We start from the raw sequence: 16,651 nt of genomic DNA, 5'->3' as shown, positions 1-16,651 counted from the left end.
ACCCAAAGGTGAAGTGCTATGGATTCCTGAAATAGGGAAGAGGTCAGCTGTAGGTGATATGGCTCTTCTAGCAAGTTGGTCTCCACCTATGCTGTTTTCAGATCAGGTATTCATGTTTCATCCCATCTTTGGAACTTTGAAAGAAAAAAATCAATACTAATTACCAACATTTAAGCCAGAAAGATAATAAGCTGTTTTCACAGCAAGGCATTTAACTGTGTAGCACAGACAAGCACTGTTTATTCAGGCCTTTAATTAGTCCAGTTTACTCTTTGTCCACTGTAATTAAAAGACTGCAAGTTCTTAAAATGCAAGTTATGTGAAGAAAGGTTTGAGGTCCTTCCGTTTAATAGAGTATACTGGTACTCCAAACAAACAGAAGTGGGTAGATAATATATATTTCAATTATGCAAGATGTGTAATGAGAGCATAGATGAAGTTTACGGTAATTGGTGAGCTCAAACATGTCTAGCTACCTACTGGACTAGCATGGGCAAGGCAAGAGGTAGCCCAGCAGCTTCCTTCCAGCTTAGTGTAAAAAACAGTGTTTATTTCTCACTTAAATGTACTACTCCGTCAGATCAGCTGGGGGCAACTTCTCAACCAGTCACAGAATGAGGCTCAGCTGTCTCTGCAGAGCTGTGCCTTGACATCCTTGATAGTACATCTCAAGGAATTACTTTAAACAAAAACATTATACAGCTATAACTGAAAAAATTACTGGAAAACATGCAGTCCTGCCAACTAGTCGACTCTCACAGTTGCAGCATAGCAAGCTAATATCCTACAGCAAGGCTGTCCAGCATTTATGCTATGTCCAGCAATGCAGAAAACTAAAGTCTTCCTAGAGGGCCTCAGGTAACTAGACCTGACATGAACAACATGGCAGCTGCTCCCATCACCCATATATGCACTTCAATGTCTGGCCACATACAAAGTTTCTTTCTGCTCCTATCACACATTTGATGAGAAATAACCACACTTTGGTTACAGCAGAAGAGGAATCAGAGCATGTAGCTTTTCACTGTCCCCTAAAGGAGGTCACATTTCACCCCAGCTGAAAGTTCATAAGCTACTGCTCTGTTGCATGTACCTCAACCTGAAGTTAAACAGCAATTTCTTTAAAAATATTTAGTTACATAAAATTGATAAAAGACAACGGCATAGCCACATGGCCAACAACAGATGCATACCTATCTGTTAATGACTTAAAATTATTTCTTTCAACATTCCTTATATCTACCCTTGAGATGAACAGCATATGTTCTAGAGTTCTCTGGTGTACTACCAAATGGAGACTAACAGAGGCAGAGGTGAACTTGAAGGACTAGGGGGGGGTTATTTTTGTATTTTTTTTAAGCAAACTGAGATTGCCAGTTAGCTTGAGACAGCTTTTAGTGCAAGGAAGTATAAATTTTGAATTGCTTATGGGTTAGCAAATGAAATGCAACATCTTTTTCAGTGAAAAAGGTCACATCTTTTTCCACTGTTATGGAGAGCTTTTTGGAAACTTGGTTTTATTAGAGCAAGACAGGAAGAAATGTAATAAATGCCTAATCATCTTGACTGCATCCGATATTTGAAGTGAAATTTCTTTTCTTGCATGTTAAAAGACAAACAGGTAGTTTAGCTATATGCTCACGTAGCCATCTGCTAACTCCGTGGTTTTAAGATCTCAGACTATGAAATTGGATGATTAAACAAAAAGTGAGAGAGATTAAACCAGGCACGGTTTAATCTGGTCCCTCAAACCAAATGTTCCAGCCATGCATATCCTTCAAAACTGTCTGAACAAAAACTCAAACAAACACCTGCTTCCTCAGCTGTAGGGCTTTCCAGAGTTTCCTCTGGTCTGCCTCTCACACATGACAGTAACATTTCACCACCCCAGCATCATCACCCATAAGAGGTCTCCCAAACAAAAGCAAGCATCTTTGTTTCTGCTTTTTACTCGTAGCACTATAGCAGTCTGTCCCCAAACTCCCTCCCCCTCGAAGTTCGAACAATGCCCAAACACAGACAACCCTGGGGAAAGGAATGATTACCAGGACAGTGGATTTAATCCTGCAGCACAGCAGATGCCCCAGGTGTGCAGCTGCTTGAACATCAGCCCTTCATGAGCACATTTGATGGTGGGATGGGTGGAAGGCACTATACCATTTTTAGAAAAAATGATGGATGCAAAAGCTTGTCCAGTGACATGCAGACACTGGCCCTAGGAGACCACATTGACCATGGGACAACATTTGAGCAAGATGTACAGGTACAGACAGATGAGGTCCCCCGATCCCATACCAGTGCTTACCACCAGTCAGCTCTTCACTATGCTGCCACCTGCTCAGCCCAGGAGGGCTGAGTAGAGGGCATTACACTAGTTGCCACCCCCACCAACAGTCAGTGACCCTAAATCCCTGCTGAGACATAGGTCTATTTGTAACCCTCTCTCACCTGAGTGATAATGGCATGCCACAGACCCAAGCTCTTGTGGCCACACCTTGACAAAAATGACAATGTTCTCTTTCATTTTTCAAATCTTCTTGATGGTCACAACCACCAGAGACAAATCTCTCAGACCCCAAACAAAATCCATTTCAACATTTATGTTCTGCTGCTTGTAGGATCTGCAGTATTGCTGAGCATGATGCCATTACAACTCTAAGTCTACAAACACAGCTTTTGGGAAGGGGAAGATGACACATAGGGGAAAAGTATTAGGGGTTGCTGAGTTCATGATTTCAACAGTAGCCAGGAATAAGCTAGACACTAATGGTGAGTGGGGACCATGCAGACCATTTCCATCATCTCCGCTGCACAAGGTTTGCCTATCTCTCACAGCCCTAGGGAAATTGCATTTAAAAAGCATAAAATCCTCATGGTTAAACCGGTAACCTCCACCACTTGGCAGTTCCGAGATAATGCCACATTCCCACTCAAAGCCTCACACAGAGCCCACACCTACCTAAGGACACATTGGGAAAAGCAGTTCTGTCACTACAGAGGGAATGGGAAGTGCTGGAAAAAGGGTCTCAAATGTGGATTACAGCAGGGAGAAATGGGGAAAAGCTGACCTTTGCACTTAAAGGTACTCTGGAGCAGCAACCCATTTCTCTGGGCTCTACATTACCATACCCCCACATAATGCTCAGTTCATGCATCCTGTGACTGTGAAAAACTATTCGGGTGAAGTACAGCTGTGATCCCACGTCCTCCATGATGCCCTTCAACTAGTAGATTTAATCAGACTGACCGCCTCTCTAGCGGCCAGAGGCAACCACAAAGCTACTATCAGAGATCATCTGCTGTTACCGCTGGGTTACTCTGCCACCAGAGAGTCTTTTGGTCTTTCACGTCACAGGCTGAAGAGCTATGTTGTTTCCAGGGGTCCCCAGGCTGTATTTTGCCTGGTCTTCCAGGAGAACAAAGGAGCAGATGTCACCACTGGAACACATAACATAGTAAAGAGAGGATAATATAGAAAATAAAGTGAATTATGGGAGACAAGCGATTCAAGCAAAGGTTAAACAAAGGAAAGCATTTTAGACTAGGAGAAAGGTGGATCTAGAGAGCATGGGGAGTTACAAAGCATTAAGACTTCACGGTCAGCAGCAGTTAAAGGTGTACAGAACCATCTGTCCCTTTATCTGGCACAAAAAACATTCAGGATTTAACAAGAGCTTTGCAGTTCAGGAGTCCTCCAATGGCCAGTGTATGGTCATACTGGAAGACTTCATAATAGTACAGAACAAATCATTAGGTCTTATGTCCCCAGCCTGGGCTGAAGAGAATCCAGTGCACACCTGCAGCACAGCTTCCGGCTTAGTTTCCTCCAAAGAAACAGACCCCAAAACTGCTCAAACTAACTCAGTCACAGCAAGTCAGACAATCAGGGGGTTGCTTCAAAATTCAGTACAGTGACAGAGCAAGACACCAATACAGACCAGCAGCAAAGCCAATTCAGGTGTCAAACACCTCAAAACCAGAGATAGGTCCTAAGCTGAAACAATAGCATTCAAAGAGTTCAGAAGATTTTTGAGTGGAGATCTGAATAACAGCCACATCTGTGTTAATGCAAGTTTGCAGCTGGCCTTTGTGCAGCCCAGAGCATATAGGAGCAACTTATGTGGCCACTGTTGACATAACTTTGTCTGAAACTAGCACCTCTGGAAGGTTTTTTAATTAAAAAGGACTTAGTGCTATTAAACAATAAAATATCAGAACCCCAGAGGAGATATAATTGCAAGATGGATTGTGCAGCTCCACAGTTTCCAAATCCACATGGTGTTATTGGCAGCTGGCCTTCAATTATAAGAAGGTAACAAGAAAAAGCACACAACCAGTGACAGTGAGGCAAGGTGCCTGCTGTCTTTTAAAGGAGTCTGTTCCCCTTGAGGTTTCTGCACTGACAGGACTTTGAGACAGCCACTGCCCTAGTATAAAACTCATGGTAATCTCACTGACTACAATGTGGATAGCAAGATATGCAAAGAATAACCCATGTAACTTCAGTGTTACCATAAACTGAGCATGTTTTTCTGGGTTTTCACTAAAGCTAAGTTTTGGCCCAAGACACATATAGGAGCAAAAGCTTTGACTCAGGCAGCCAGCAGTATGTGAAATTTGCCTTCAACAAGCTTTGACCATGGCCTGACATCTGTGCTGGCAACTTCACAGAACAAATTCTTTTAGCAATAACCTCCCTTCTGCTACTTCAGCATCTCCCCGTGAAGACCTGCCCAACAGTAGGAGCTGCACAAGAACAAACAGAAGCAAAACAGAGTTGGAGTGAAATAGCCCACCAGGTTTGAAAATGCTGTCGCTTGCTCCCTTTCAAAGATGTATAAGCAGACAAAGCTTTGGTTTGTTTTTTGGGGTTCTTTGTGGGGTGAGGAAGCAAGGCACGGCAGAAATTAATCCAGACGTTTAACTTCATATTTTTAAAGCATTTCTAAACACCACTTTGAAAACAACAAAAAGTCTTCCCAAAGAGAAGATGTATGAATTTCACTACAGTCTCCTGAACAGAATGCTTTATTTGACCAAAATTAGATTCCCCTCCACTGTCTGTTTGACCCAATGCTACTGCTCCTCACTGTCCCAAAGGGCTTCCTCACTACATGCACAAAGCTATTTTATACGGCACTAGAGGGACACAGATTACTTCACAAACTCCTACCATAGTTACAGCCTAGCAATGTCTGGGCTTCTCATTTACTATCATACCAAACCCCTGCACTGTGCTGTGAGACACATTAGCCACCTAATTCTCATTTCAGTGACAATGGTTTTACCCGCAGTGAAGTAGAAGCTACTCTAAACCTCAGCTCCTTTGGCTTCAGTGTGATACCAATTACCCAGATACCTATAAACATCCTTAACTTCACAGTTTCTTGTTAAGGCAATACTACAGTGACCAATATACTTGAAGCAGATGAATGCTAACACAGCTGTAATCACACCAATCAGGAAACTGATCTGCACGAGAAAAAAAACCAAACAAACACCACCCCTCAAAAAAACGACAACTCACAGGAACAAGGTCAAAATCCTACATTTCAGTTGGGTGAAATTCCTAATCTAGTTTGCTGCACAACTACAGATGGAATAAAGGCAGTACTGAAGTATAAGAAGCTAAGCTTTGGGCCACATTCCAAAAGCTCACCAACAACTCAATGTCCAGTACTTCAGTGCAAGCTGTAAAATAAAAAAATTCCTCTAAAAATTGAGATTTATTTGCCTGTCATAAAGCAAGTCTGATGGGATACATGGTTTCAAGGGTAAAATCTTGGTCTAATGTTGTGATTCTATTCAATTATCACCAACACACTCCTAGCCTTCAGAGTCCGCCCTTGCAGACACCAAGCTGATGCTGAGTTTGGCAGGGATGCTGACACACCTACTAGGCAAGACAACAAAAAAAAAAGTCTCAGGCTCAGCATTTCTAAAGAGATCTGACACACAAGTGGGACAATGTTGATTGTCTCCAGAGTATTTTATAAGCTGCTTAAGCAAGCAGCACTTTCAAAAAGGGCATAAGCAATCACAAGGCAAGAGATGCTGTGAGACGAACCTTGCAACTGCATGCATTGCTTAGCACAAAAGACCTGCGGGCCCATCCTTCACAGATTTGTCTTGTGAAAGACTGTTCTTAGTCTCCATATGCACATGCGTCTGAATAGATAGCCAGCACTGAGAACACAAGTTTTATTCTCAAGTTTTTCAATTAACAGATTCTCATCTCTCTGCAGTTGCTCTTGCACCTTGAGATGAACAAGCAATCTGGAGAAAGCTTTACTGCTGAACCTGTGCTCACAAAGCAGGCAGTGATTCAGAAACTGCCCCATTAAGGAAGCAAGAAGAAAGTCACACCTCCGTGAGCACCTCTGTGGCAGCAAATAGAGACAAGAACCTACCAACTTCATGCGGGGTTGGACTAGTGACCCAGCATGTACTTGCTGTGCAGGGAAAAAGGTCTCCGTATCATTTTCAGTTTGTCACTCTGCTGGGCAACCTGCTGAGCTCTATCTGCTGCTGAGATTTGCAGGAGGGCAGGCTCAAGACTGACAGCCACTAGGTCAAGAGATGGACACAAACTAGAATAAAAGCTGTTAATATATAAAGTTTGCAAAACCTGTAAGTGACTCTTGGCATTACAAACTCCTCCCCCGCAAATTCTTTTCCCCACCTCCTATTTTGGCTGACACCAATGGAAATTTGTAACACCTGACAGTAACAAGTTACGACACTCATCATCTTAAAAAACTTGACAGGAACAGAGAATCACAAAAAAATCCAAGACTGGAAGAGGACTAGAGATTTTTTTAGTGCAGCATCCTGCTCAGAGCAGGGTAACTAGGGCAGGCTGCTCAGGTCGATATCCACTCAGGCTTAGATCATCTTCTTCAAAGATAGAGACTCCAAAACCTCTCTGGGTCACCTGTTCCAGGTGTTTGATGACCTTCACAGTAGAATAATTACGTTTAAAGGAAGTTTCCTGTATTTCAATTTGTGACCGTACACATAGACAAGATTCCCCATGAGCCTTCTCTTCTCCAGGCAAAGAATACCAGCGCTCTCAGCCTCATCTCATATGAGAAAGACTGCCATCTCTTAATAATCTTCATGGCCATTTGCTGGACTTGCTACAGTATGTCCATGTCTCATACTGCGGAGACCAGAACAGGACAAAGCATACCAGATGCTCTCACCCCCCAGAGTAGAGGGGAAGGAACATCCTCTTGAGCTGCCAGAGGTGCTCTTCCTACTACATACCCAGAAGCTGTTGGTGTGGTTTTTTTCCTCAAGAGCACACCCTGATGCCCACCAGGACCTCCAAGGCCTTTTCTGCAAAGCTGCTTTCCAGACAGTCAGTACTAGTGCATGTAGCTATTCCTCCCCAGAGGCAGGACTTTGCATTTCCTTTTGCAGAATTTTGCAGGGTACCTGTCAGCCCATTTCTTCAGCATCTCAAGGTCCTTCTGAAAAGCAGCACAATCATACAGTGTAACACCCACTCCTCCCACTTTTGTATGGTCTGCAAACTTGCTGAAAGGTGCTGTTAAACGGTACTGGCCCTACCACCAATCCCTGGGGACTGATTTCCAACTGGACTTTGTGCTGATGACCACAACCCTATATGGTCAGCAGCTCAACCAGTTTTCACTTAATCTCCTTGTTCATATGTCTAATCAACACTTCATCAATTTGTCAATGAGGATGTTATGGGAGACAGTGCCAAAAGCCTTACTAAAGTTGAGGGAAACACATCCACTGCTCTCCCCTTATCTACCAAGCTAGTAATCTCATCAGGTTCATCAAGCATGACTTCATAAATTCGTGCTGACTATTCCCAATCGCCTTCTTGTCCTTTATGTGCTTGGAAAGAGTTTCCAGGCTTATTTGCTCCATCAATTTCCTGGAGACTGATGTGAGGCCAATCACCTATAGTTCCCCAGATTCTCCTCCTTGGGCTTCTTGAAGATAGTGGTGACAATTTCTTTCTTCCAGTCTTCAGGAATCTCCTTCAATTGCCAAGACTTTTCAAATATAATCAAGAGAGGCCTCACAATGGCATCAGCCAGCTCATTCAGCACTTGGAGGGATGTACTAACAAGTCCCATGGGCTTGTGTATGTCCTATTTAAGTGTTCCATAAACTGGATCCTCCTCCACCAAGGGTAAGCCTTCCTTGCTCCAGAGTTTTACCACTGATCTCAGGGGCCTGGGATCACTGAAGACAAGTTTTACCAATAAAGTCCATGACGGAGGCAGTGGGTACCTTAGTCATTTCCCCATCCTTTGTCACAAGATCCTCCTGTCCCACTCAGAAGCGGATCCAGATTTTCTCTCACATGTGTTAAGAAGCCCTTTTTGTTGCCCTTCACATCACTTGTCAGATTCTGGATGGGCTTTCGCTTTCCTAATCCTACCCTTGAATGATCAGTGTCTATATGCCTCCTGGGTCACCTGTCCCTGCTTCCAGCTCTTCTACACACTTTTTATGGAAATGGCCAGACCATAAAGAGTACTCTCCATGCTTGCTCCATTTCAGTACCCCATCATAATCAGTATTCAGTTTCAAGTATTTCAATTTCTTCCCTAAGGGGAATAAATTCCCCTTCAGGGGGTATGGTGTGAAGTCCCCCAGCAAACTTCTTACGCATTTGAGAACCTGACACCTAATCAAAGGAAGAACAGTCTTAAATGAGTAAGCCTGGCTGAAGCACTTCATACTTACGGATGACCTTCATTAAGCATGTTTTGAAGTTACTTCCCAAACAAGGTCTCATCTTCTCATTTTTATCATTTTCATCAGGTGAGGAGGTGGAAGCCCTGCAGTGTTAGAACCTATTTCAAGTTCCAAGTAGGAGGCTAAGCAAGAACAAGTAACAAACATGCTTTAGCGATTACTATAAATCACAGGGTGTCCAATTTCCTATTGCTCTAGGTTTTCTATTACAAAGATGGTACCTCGTCTTCATGGCAGGCCATTAGCATTCACTCTCAATATGACTCCACAAAATAGTATCAGGTCATGGTAATTCAGGGTCCTAAATTGCGTACCTGGCACAGATACAAACTTCTTGTTTTGCATTAGACAATGAAAGGCCTCCTTGTTCCATCCTTATTCATCACTGATAAAACAGACTGAGATATATACACAAGGTAACATGTCCAGAGGTTTAATGGCTTTCTGAAGTACTTTTGCAGTCCTCCCTAACAAGGGATTATACAAAATGCTGCTATTCTTTCCACTGAAACAAACACTGCTTTCAGGATAATTAATTTTTTAAAAAACTCATTTCCAAAAGTATGAAAGATACTGCACATTCCAGTAATATATTAATCTGCAGTATTGTGCTAAACCTTGGCTTTCTCCACCAGTGACGTTTCAAGAGCAGTTGGAAGTCAAATAACTGTGTCCAGGGTCTTAAAGACTGCAAGTAAACAGGTTTAGAGGAAAGAAGTTTAATCCTGTGAAGAGCTTTAGATACGTGGAAAGATTAGCATTATTGGAAAAAATTCTGCAGCATCCAATAATTTTATGTCAATTTTGAAGTAAATATTAATTTCATACATGCCTAAAAGCTTGTTTACCCATTCCAAAAATATAACAACTTTATTAATGATCTGAAGAGGATTAGCAAACAGCACTTTAGCTTCACACATTATCAAATTGGCAGTTACTTCCAAGACAGTTGAGATAATACAAAAGATGTGCAGATGTTAGAAATATGGACACAGTAACGTAATATTCACCTGAGCATCCCATTTCTTTTCTTTCTCATTCCTGAAACCCCTTCATACCAACACTCACAATATGTACTCCACACTTAAACCATCTTTACATCCAACAGTTTATATATCCTCATTAAACAGCATCCCCTGTCCCTTAACAAGGGCCAAAGCCAATTTGCCACACCAAGTTAGCTAGTTAATAAATTGTTTCATTTAGACTTCAAAACACAGAAAGGCCTTCACAAAGAACATGCTGTATAACTCACTGGTTTCAAAGACAGAATGCTAGACAAAGCGATCTAATACACTTTGCTTTTGAGTGGCATCAAGTGTACATGTACGTAAGGGTATAAAATCTAAAGGTGACATTCAGTCCTTCAGAGAAGGAAAGAAGTTTTTGCAACCCCTGACAATGCCTTCATCTTGCAGCATTCTGAGAAATAAGTTTATCTCAGGAAGCTACACAAATCACTTTCACTTTAGACCTTTTTATCTACTACAAGACAACCTACTGCCTAGCTTTGCTAACTAACTTTTACCTCAAACTACACCATTATTATTGTTAGATACTCTTCAACAAGCACCACAGTACTATTTTATTAAGTCACCAGTATTCAAGGAGCAAAAACAGATAAGAGCACAAACCCCCAAACTTAATGCAATCTTTAATAATGGTCTCCTCTCTCATTTTCGTTTTCTCCCACTAAATGGAAATAAACAGTGCGTCATACTGAGTCCAATTCCTACTTTTATGTTGCAGACAACTGATTGCACTCACAGCAATTTAAGCTAATTTTATCCTTCCTAAGACTGCGAGGAAAACAGGATTGGTTTAAAGCTGTGCCTATAAGGAAACGTTCTTACCTGCATTAGCCCAGGGGAGATACCAGGGGCAGCTGACATTCACATAGGTGCCAGGCAGTCCATCTGGCCAGCAGGCATAGTTGTCAAATGTTCTGTTGCAGAACTTGCCTTCTGCAGAGAGATGGAAGGGAGGGTCATGCCACTGCCTTGTATGAATACTATAAGGAGAGAAAGACTGAAAAGCAGAAGATAAAAGGAAACATGGACACATGCATTTAAACTGTAACAGCATTATGCAATTAAGCTGTGATGTGGAGTTAAATGAGATTTATTTGTCCAAAAGGGTTTTATCCCCACACAACAGGAAACTGTTGTTACAAGAGAGAAACTGAAGAACAGATTAGGGTCTTCGACTAAATCAAGGGACAAGAAAGGTAAATCAATACTGACCCATCACCATCTTTTCTCTTTTACATTCTTATGTGTCTCAGTTTAAATTAAAATCCTTTTTGCTATGAATACTGTAGATAATCGTTCTCAAGAATAGTTTACAGTCATGTAGTTGGGAAGCCTAGCCTAATATATAGATCTGTCAACAAAATACCCACACACAACCATAACTTTGCATTACAGCTTAATCAACATGAGAATACTTCAACTTCAGATTTATTAAACTGTCATTCTTAGAGGGCAGCACTCAACTGCTCAACAGGATAATGGAGCAGAGGGAGATGAATGTTTCCCTGCCACTGTTGTCATCAGCCACTGCTCTCACTCTGCCACAGTAATGTAGTTAAAAGGAGGAGAATTAATAGTTTTGAAATAATTCTTCATAGATACAACTTTAGAGCCGCCTTATCTGTTCCAGTGTGTCACAAACGCACTGAAGCATAGGAGAGACCACACTGTGTCCAGTTGCAAGTGTCATTGACAAGTCACCAGTGTCCTCTAAACATCATGATGCTGGCACATCACAGCTGCTCTCACCACATCACAGCAGCTCAACTACTAAGACAAACTGCTTTCTCATTCACATAAAGGCATTTTTTTTTTAAAAGCCACTTCAGCATTTTACAATGCTTAAAATAATTTACATCAACTGTAAGGGCCACAAACTGCCAGGTCAATGTGAACAGCATGGTTCCAGATTTCCTTACACCTGTGTCTCTCTCAACACTGACCCCTGAAAAAGTTTCAGGGATATAACATTAGTGCGCTGCTTTAAGTGCCACCACTCGCCACTGAAAAACACATTGGATGTGAAAACTAACATCTTTATGATTAAATTGTTCTATAAAATGCTTTCTCAGCAGAGGGAAGATTCCCACAGAGAGCAGACAGGAACAAACAGAATAAAGAAGAAATGGACTGGAAAGTAAGCTAGAGAAGTATTTTCAAGTTCATAATCACTCCCTTGCTACTGTTATCGTGCATTTTAAAGAGTAATACATCCTATACCTAGCAAGCAGGCTTACCTGTCACAATGGGGGGTGCCTCATACAAGTATTCCAGGCATTGAAGCTGATATTCCTTCCACTTCTGCATAACCCCAGAGAGGGATCCATCTGAACTCTGAAAGAGAAACCATGACTCTCAGACATTGCAGGGATTTCAACTGTGTGATTTCCATGCAGCCTGAGTAGGAGGGTGTGAAAATGATTACCACAAGCCAAAACAGCACTGCTTATCATAAAGAGTACAAGATGCTGCTACGCATTTGCCTGATTGCAACCAAAAAGTATACCTTTCTATTTGTACCATAAGGAACTGAAAAACACCCTGCAAACAACTATATCATGTCGTTACTGAAACCCAAACTGAGCCAACCTTGCTCTCTTGAACATGCCCCAGTTGCGTGAATTTATTATCTCACGAAAAGACAGGGACAGCAGCAAGTCCTTTTAGGAGAGGTTCTTTCCAGCAGCAGTATTTCTGCTGGCCCACAAATGAGACCAAGTTAATTCACTGTATTCAGTGGATATTCTCCAAGCATTCTTCCAGACCATAGATGAAAGCTTTTCCAGCTCAGCCTTTTTTCTGCAAAGAGCAGCTTTCCTCCACATTCTGCATATTTTTCCTGAAACTGAAAGAGCAGGGACCTCCTTTTTGCATAGTTTGACAAGCTGTTCCGCTGTCAGCTGCCCCAAGCACTGAAGAGGCAGGGGAAAAGTATGTACACACTCTGTATGAGGACAAAGGTAATTAGCTGTTATCAAACTGCAAAATTTAGCTCTGATTACTCAGTCAACCTGAGCAGATGCCCCACCTGCCTCACAGAAGCCCAGCTAACTCATTTCATATAAGTAAAGATACATCAGTCCTTCTCTCTCCTCTCTGCATTCATATAACCTGAATTACAAAAGTCAGGATTAGCAGGCTGTAAGTGATCAATAATGCAGCTAACTCGGCATTCTTTTTCCAGAGAAAGGCCCAGCATGGATGTGCCAGACATACAATCAACAGAATGAACTTAATGGTACAACATATTAACACAAAGTGGAGGAAAATTTCACTTAATACCAGCTGTCGCCCAGTTTATTAAAGAGGGTAAATAATCTTGTAAATCTTGAGCTTTACCCTCACAGTTTCAATTGCTAATTTTTATTTTCCATTTGTGCTTCAAAACATTTTTCAGATGGTTACAAGGAAATCGGGGCATAGGATAATTGTTTAAAAAATTAAGAAGTCATTTTAAACCTACATTGCATTTCAGCAAAGCCAAACTGAATGCTGTCCACTACAATCAATGTGACTAAAATTTAGACACCAGTGCAATCACCTTGGTATAAAAGAACAGAAGTAGAACCGGCATTTTTGGACTGCAGACCTTTCAAGTCCTCTTCTCTCATATCCTTCCAATTAAAAAAACAGCATTTGAAAAGAAACACCATATGGCATCATGCTTCTGCTTGGATTATGCCACTACATTTAATTGCAAAGATGCTCTTGTACACGTGATGAAAAGTACAACATTTAGTAGATACTTGTGTTGAGTTTCAAGAATAGCTGCCTATATTTACATGCAATTTAACTGTAGCTAGGGCCTCATGGCCATAATTTTAGAAGACTTTAGCAATCTCCTCTTGAAGTCAAAACAAGCACAAGCCTGTGGATCTTCAAAACTCTGACCCTCATGTGTCTGATTTAAATCTTATCTATGACAATAAATGCTGCCTATGTCTGTCTGCGCTAAAGTCGCTAGTGTAAAATGAATGCGTCCTACTGAATTTTAACCCCATGTGCCTATGGAAACACACAAACCTAGAACATACAAGTGTAATGGTCTATGCTCAACATACATGAAGGAGAAAGAACATCACCACCTATATTAACTCCACAAGTGTGTGTAGAGAAACACATAATCAGTAACTTTCAAACTAAAATGCCATCTTTAGATTAATGTAAGCTGAATAAGGATGGATGATAGGAATATGGAGAGAGAACTTTCAAACCTAAATTTCTCTTAGGCAGTCTTTAAAAAGCAATTTTCAGGTTATGAAGACTCAAAGGTCTTCATATTACAAGGGTGTTTGTTGAAGTTACACAGGACTGTTTCACCACCCTTGCATCACCAGGTTAATACTTTAATAAATTAATAAGAAACATTTTCAGGATTAACTCTTAAATTATGATTCAGAACAATTTCAGAAGCTACTAAGTATCATACATCTTCCAAAAAAGTAACTATTGATCATGCATGCAGATGACCGCACCAAGTTAATCCAAATTCAGCTTTTAAAATCATTACAAGATAGATTCAGAGTTTTACTTAGAAACAAGACTATCTTTTAAAGTATCTGAAAATATCCTAAACCTGCTTGCCCTAAGAAAATTAGCTCTTTTCGAGTCAGCAAGCCTTAAAGTATTTTCTTCCAAATCAAGTTTTCATCTATTGCCTGCATGAATATAGGAATAACCAGCTTTAATTACAGCTTTGGAAAAATCGAGCCTCTGTCCTTCCATTTAATGAAAAAAGTAGAAACATTCTACTTATACTGGCTTTTCATAATGTGAGAAGACAACTATAACCAGGAGATTAGCAAACTATAAGAGTAAAATAATTAGACATGCCTTTTTGTGGAGATGACTGATAGGGTAGATAGTTTTCTATTATCTATAGTCTGTTGCAATAAGACAATCAAATATAAATTCCAAGACTACATAATTTGTTCTCTCTATGCAACAGTTTACTTTGGTTCACCCAAATACCATGTTTTGCTATCAGGAAAATCGACTTAAATTTGATTTTAATAAATTCTAATGCCCACTTCCCAGAAATTCTGACCCACATGAACTAGAATCAGAAGTTATATAGTGCCGCAGATATACAATGCAAGTAGTTATTCAAATAAAAGATACTATAATTTCTTGTGAAGTGATTTAATCCTTTCTGCAACATCAAAGCACTAAAACACACATATACAAGGACAAGGTTCCTGGGTTAGTACCCCAAATTTGGAGCAAATTGCAAAAGTTCAAATAGCTTTATTAAACTCAGGACTATATTTCTGCTGCCAAAAGCACCAGTCCTTGCATTTTAGTTGTGGCTTTTTTTGTTCTGTTGGCGTTTTGTTTTTTTCCCCAGTATAGTCAGGCATAGGAGGAGAAACAGATTACTGTGGTGAAAATATGTCACAAAAGGATACTGGAGGAGAGGAGGATGGAAATGTGGCTGACTGGTTAAGGCAGAGGAGTCAGAAAGCAAGAATGGATGAAGGACATTAATGCAGTGAGTAATGGTGTAGCCTAAAACAGATGCAGAAGAATTAGAACAGGCAAGAGCGCAGACACTGGGAGTCTCAGTGTATGTATATAATTAAGTGTAATTAAACTCTAGTGATAAGTTAGCTCATTCAACAGTCTGAAGACAGGATTCCTAACAAATCCTTAACACCTTTATAGCAAAGCCTCTTTCTGTAGTCATCGTTTGTCTTCATAAAGCCCACTGTAAAAGGAAGCATTTTAATAACTTTTCAGCATGTTTGAAACTATTCCTACTGCAACAAAACCAGCATCCACACAGGTTCAAGATGATCACTGCTACAAAAACACTATCGTAACACAGTGAAATCTGAGCACACAGAGTATAAACCTGCACCATGAAATGGCATCATTCAGAGCAGAAGGGAGAACTCTCAGAGTTTCAGAAGCAGCCAGTGACTCCTGAGGTTATCTTCTTTCCCCTTCTCCCATGCCTATATAAAAGGTCTTACATGCAACAGAATGAGAAAATCTTCCTTACATTTGTATTTTTTTACATCTTCGGCTGGTCCTTTTAAAAATGGAACATGTTACAGCTTTTTCATGCTTTTAACATTTGAGGATAATAAGCAAGACTTCAACATTGCTGTTAAAGGCTCACAAGTAACATTACATCCACTGGGACCTCCAAAATGTTAATCTTCATCTTCAGAAGCAAAAGTTAGGTAACCTGGCATTGAACCACACTTTGGTATGGCCTTGGTGTTCTTCCCATGGATAGTAATGATTACATACCTACCTTTTGAGACTACAGTTCAGATTACCTTTTATCACAGAAGCACAAGCGAGTTACTTTTAAACTTTACCACCTTTTAAAAAGGTCCAATGTGATACATTATTTCAAGGCTACTCTGCTCAGGATCAGCAGAGCAATCAAGTCCAAGATAGGCGAAGACTGCACATTAGTAGCTTTATGCTCATTCTGACTTGCCATTCTTTCCTATATAATACAAATCTTATTAAATCATCTTTTATGTCAGCATAAGCTATAGGTCTGCATCAATAAAAGCCAACACAGTAGAAATTGAGCTGGACACGTAACAGGTTTATTCAATTCATAGCACAGGCATCAGCTTGAATTTATGAGTTTTGTCCTCAGTTCACAGCCCAAATGGGGCAGAGCACAACACTGCTACCCCAGATGCTTCCGCTTCTCACAACTTCTGGGAGCAGAAGTTTAAAACCAGAGGCTGCAGCACAGCACAACTCTGCACTAGGGCTAGCAGCTCACAGAACAAACTTACCTCCCCCTGCAATCTGTCTATCAATTTTCTCCACTTCTAATTTAAAGTAACTATGAAAGCATATGAATGGTAGGATGCTATTACTACCTCTCCAAGCCCATTAATCAA

General features: G+C 40.8%; 1 protein-coding gene across 1 annotated transcript in view; it reads right to left on the bottom strand.

Moving 5' to 3' along the window:
• GLP1R (glucagon like peptide 1 receptor) overlaps nt 1-16,651 on the bottom strand; it is an 88,779-nt gene that overhangs the window by 45,946 nt on the left and 26,182 nt on the right. Inside the window, exons 2-3 of the mRNA XM_030499750.1 lie at nt 12,014-12,110; nt 10,599-10,709 (exon numbers count right to left, since the gene is read on the bottom strand). Of these exons, the coding sequence (XP_030355610.1) occupies nt 10,599-10,709; nt 12,014-12,110 (208 nt within the window). The remainder of the gene's footprint in view (nt 1-10,598; nt 10,710-12,013; nt 12,111-16,651) is intronic.

Source organism: Strigops habroptila, chromosome 10 (assembly GCF_004027225.2).
Source record: "Strigops habroptila isolate Jane chromosome 10, bStrHab1.2.pri, whole genome shotgun sequence".
In the NCBI taxonomy this organism is placed as follows: Eukaryota; Metazoa; Chordata; class Aves; order Psittaciformes; family Psittacidae; genus Strigops; species Strigops habroptila.
Note: the sequence above shows the minus strand (reverse complement) of the source record. Positions and strands in the feature narration are given on the sequence as shown.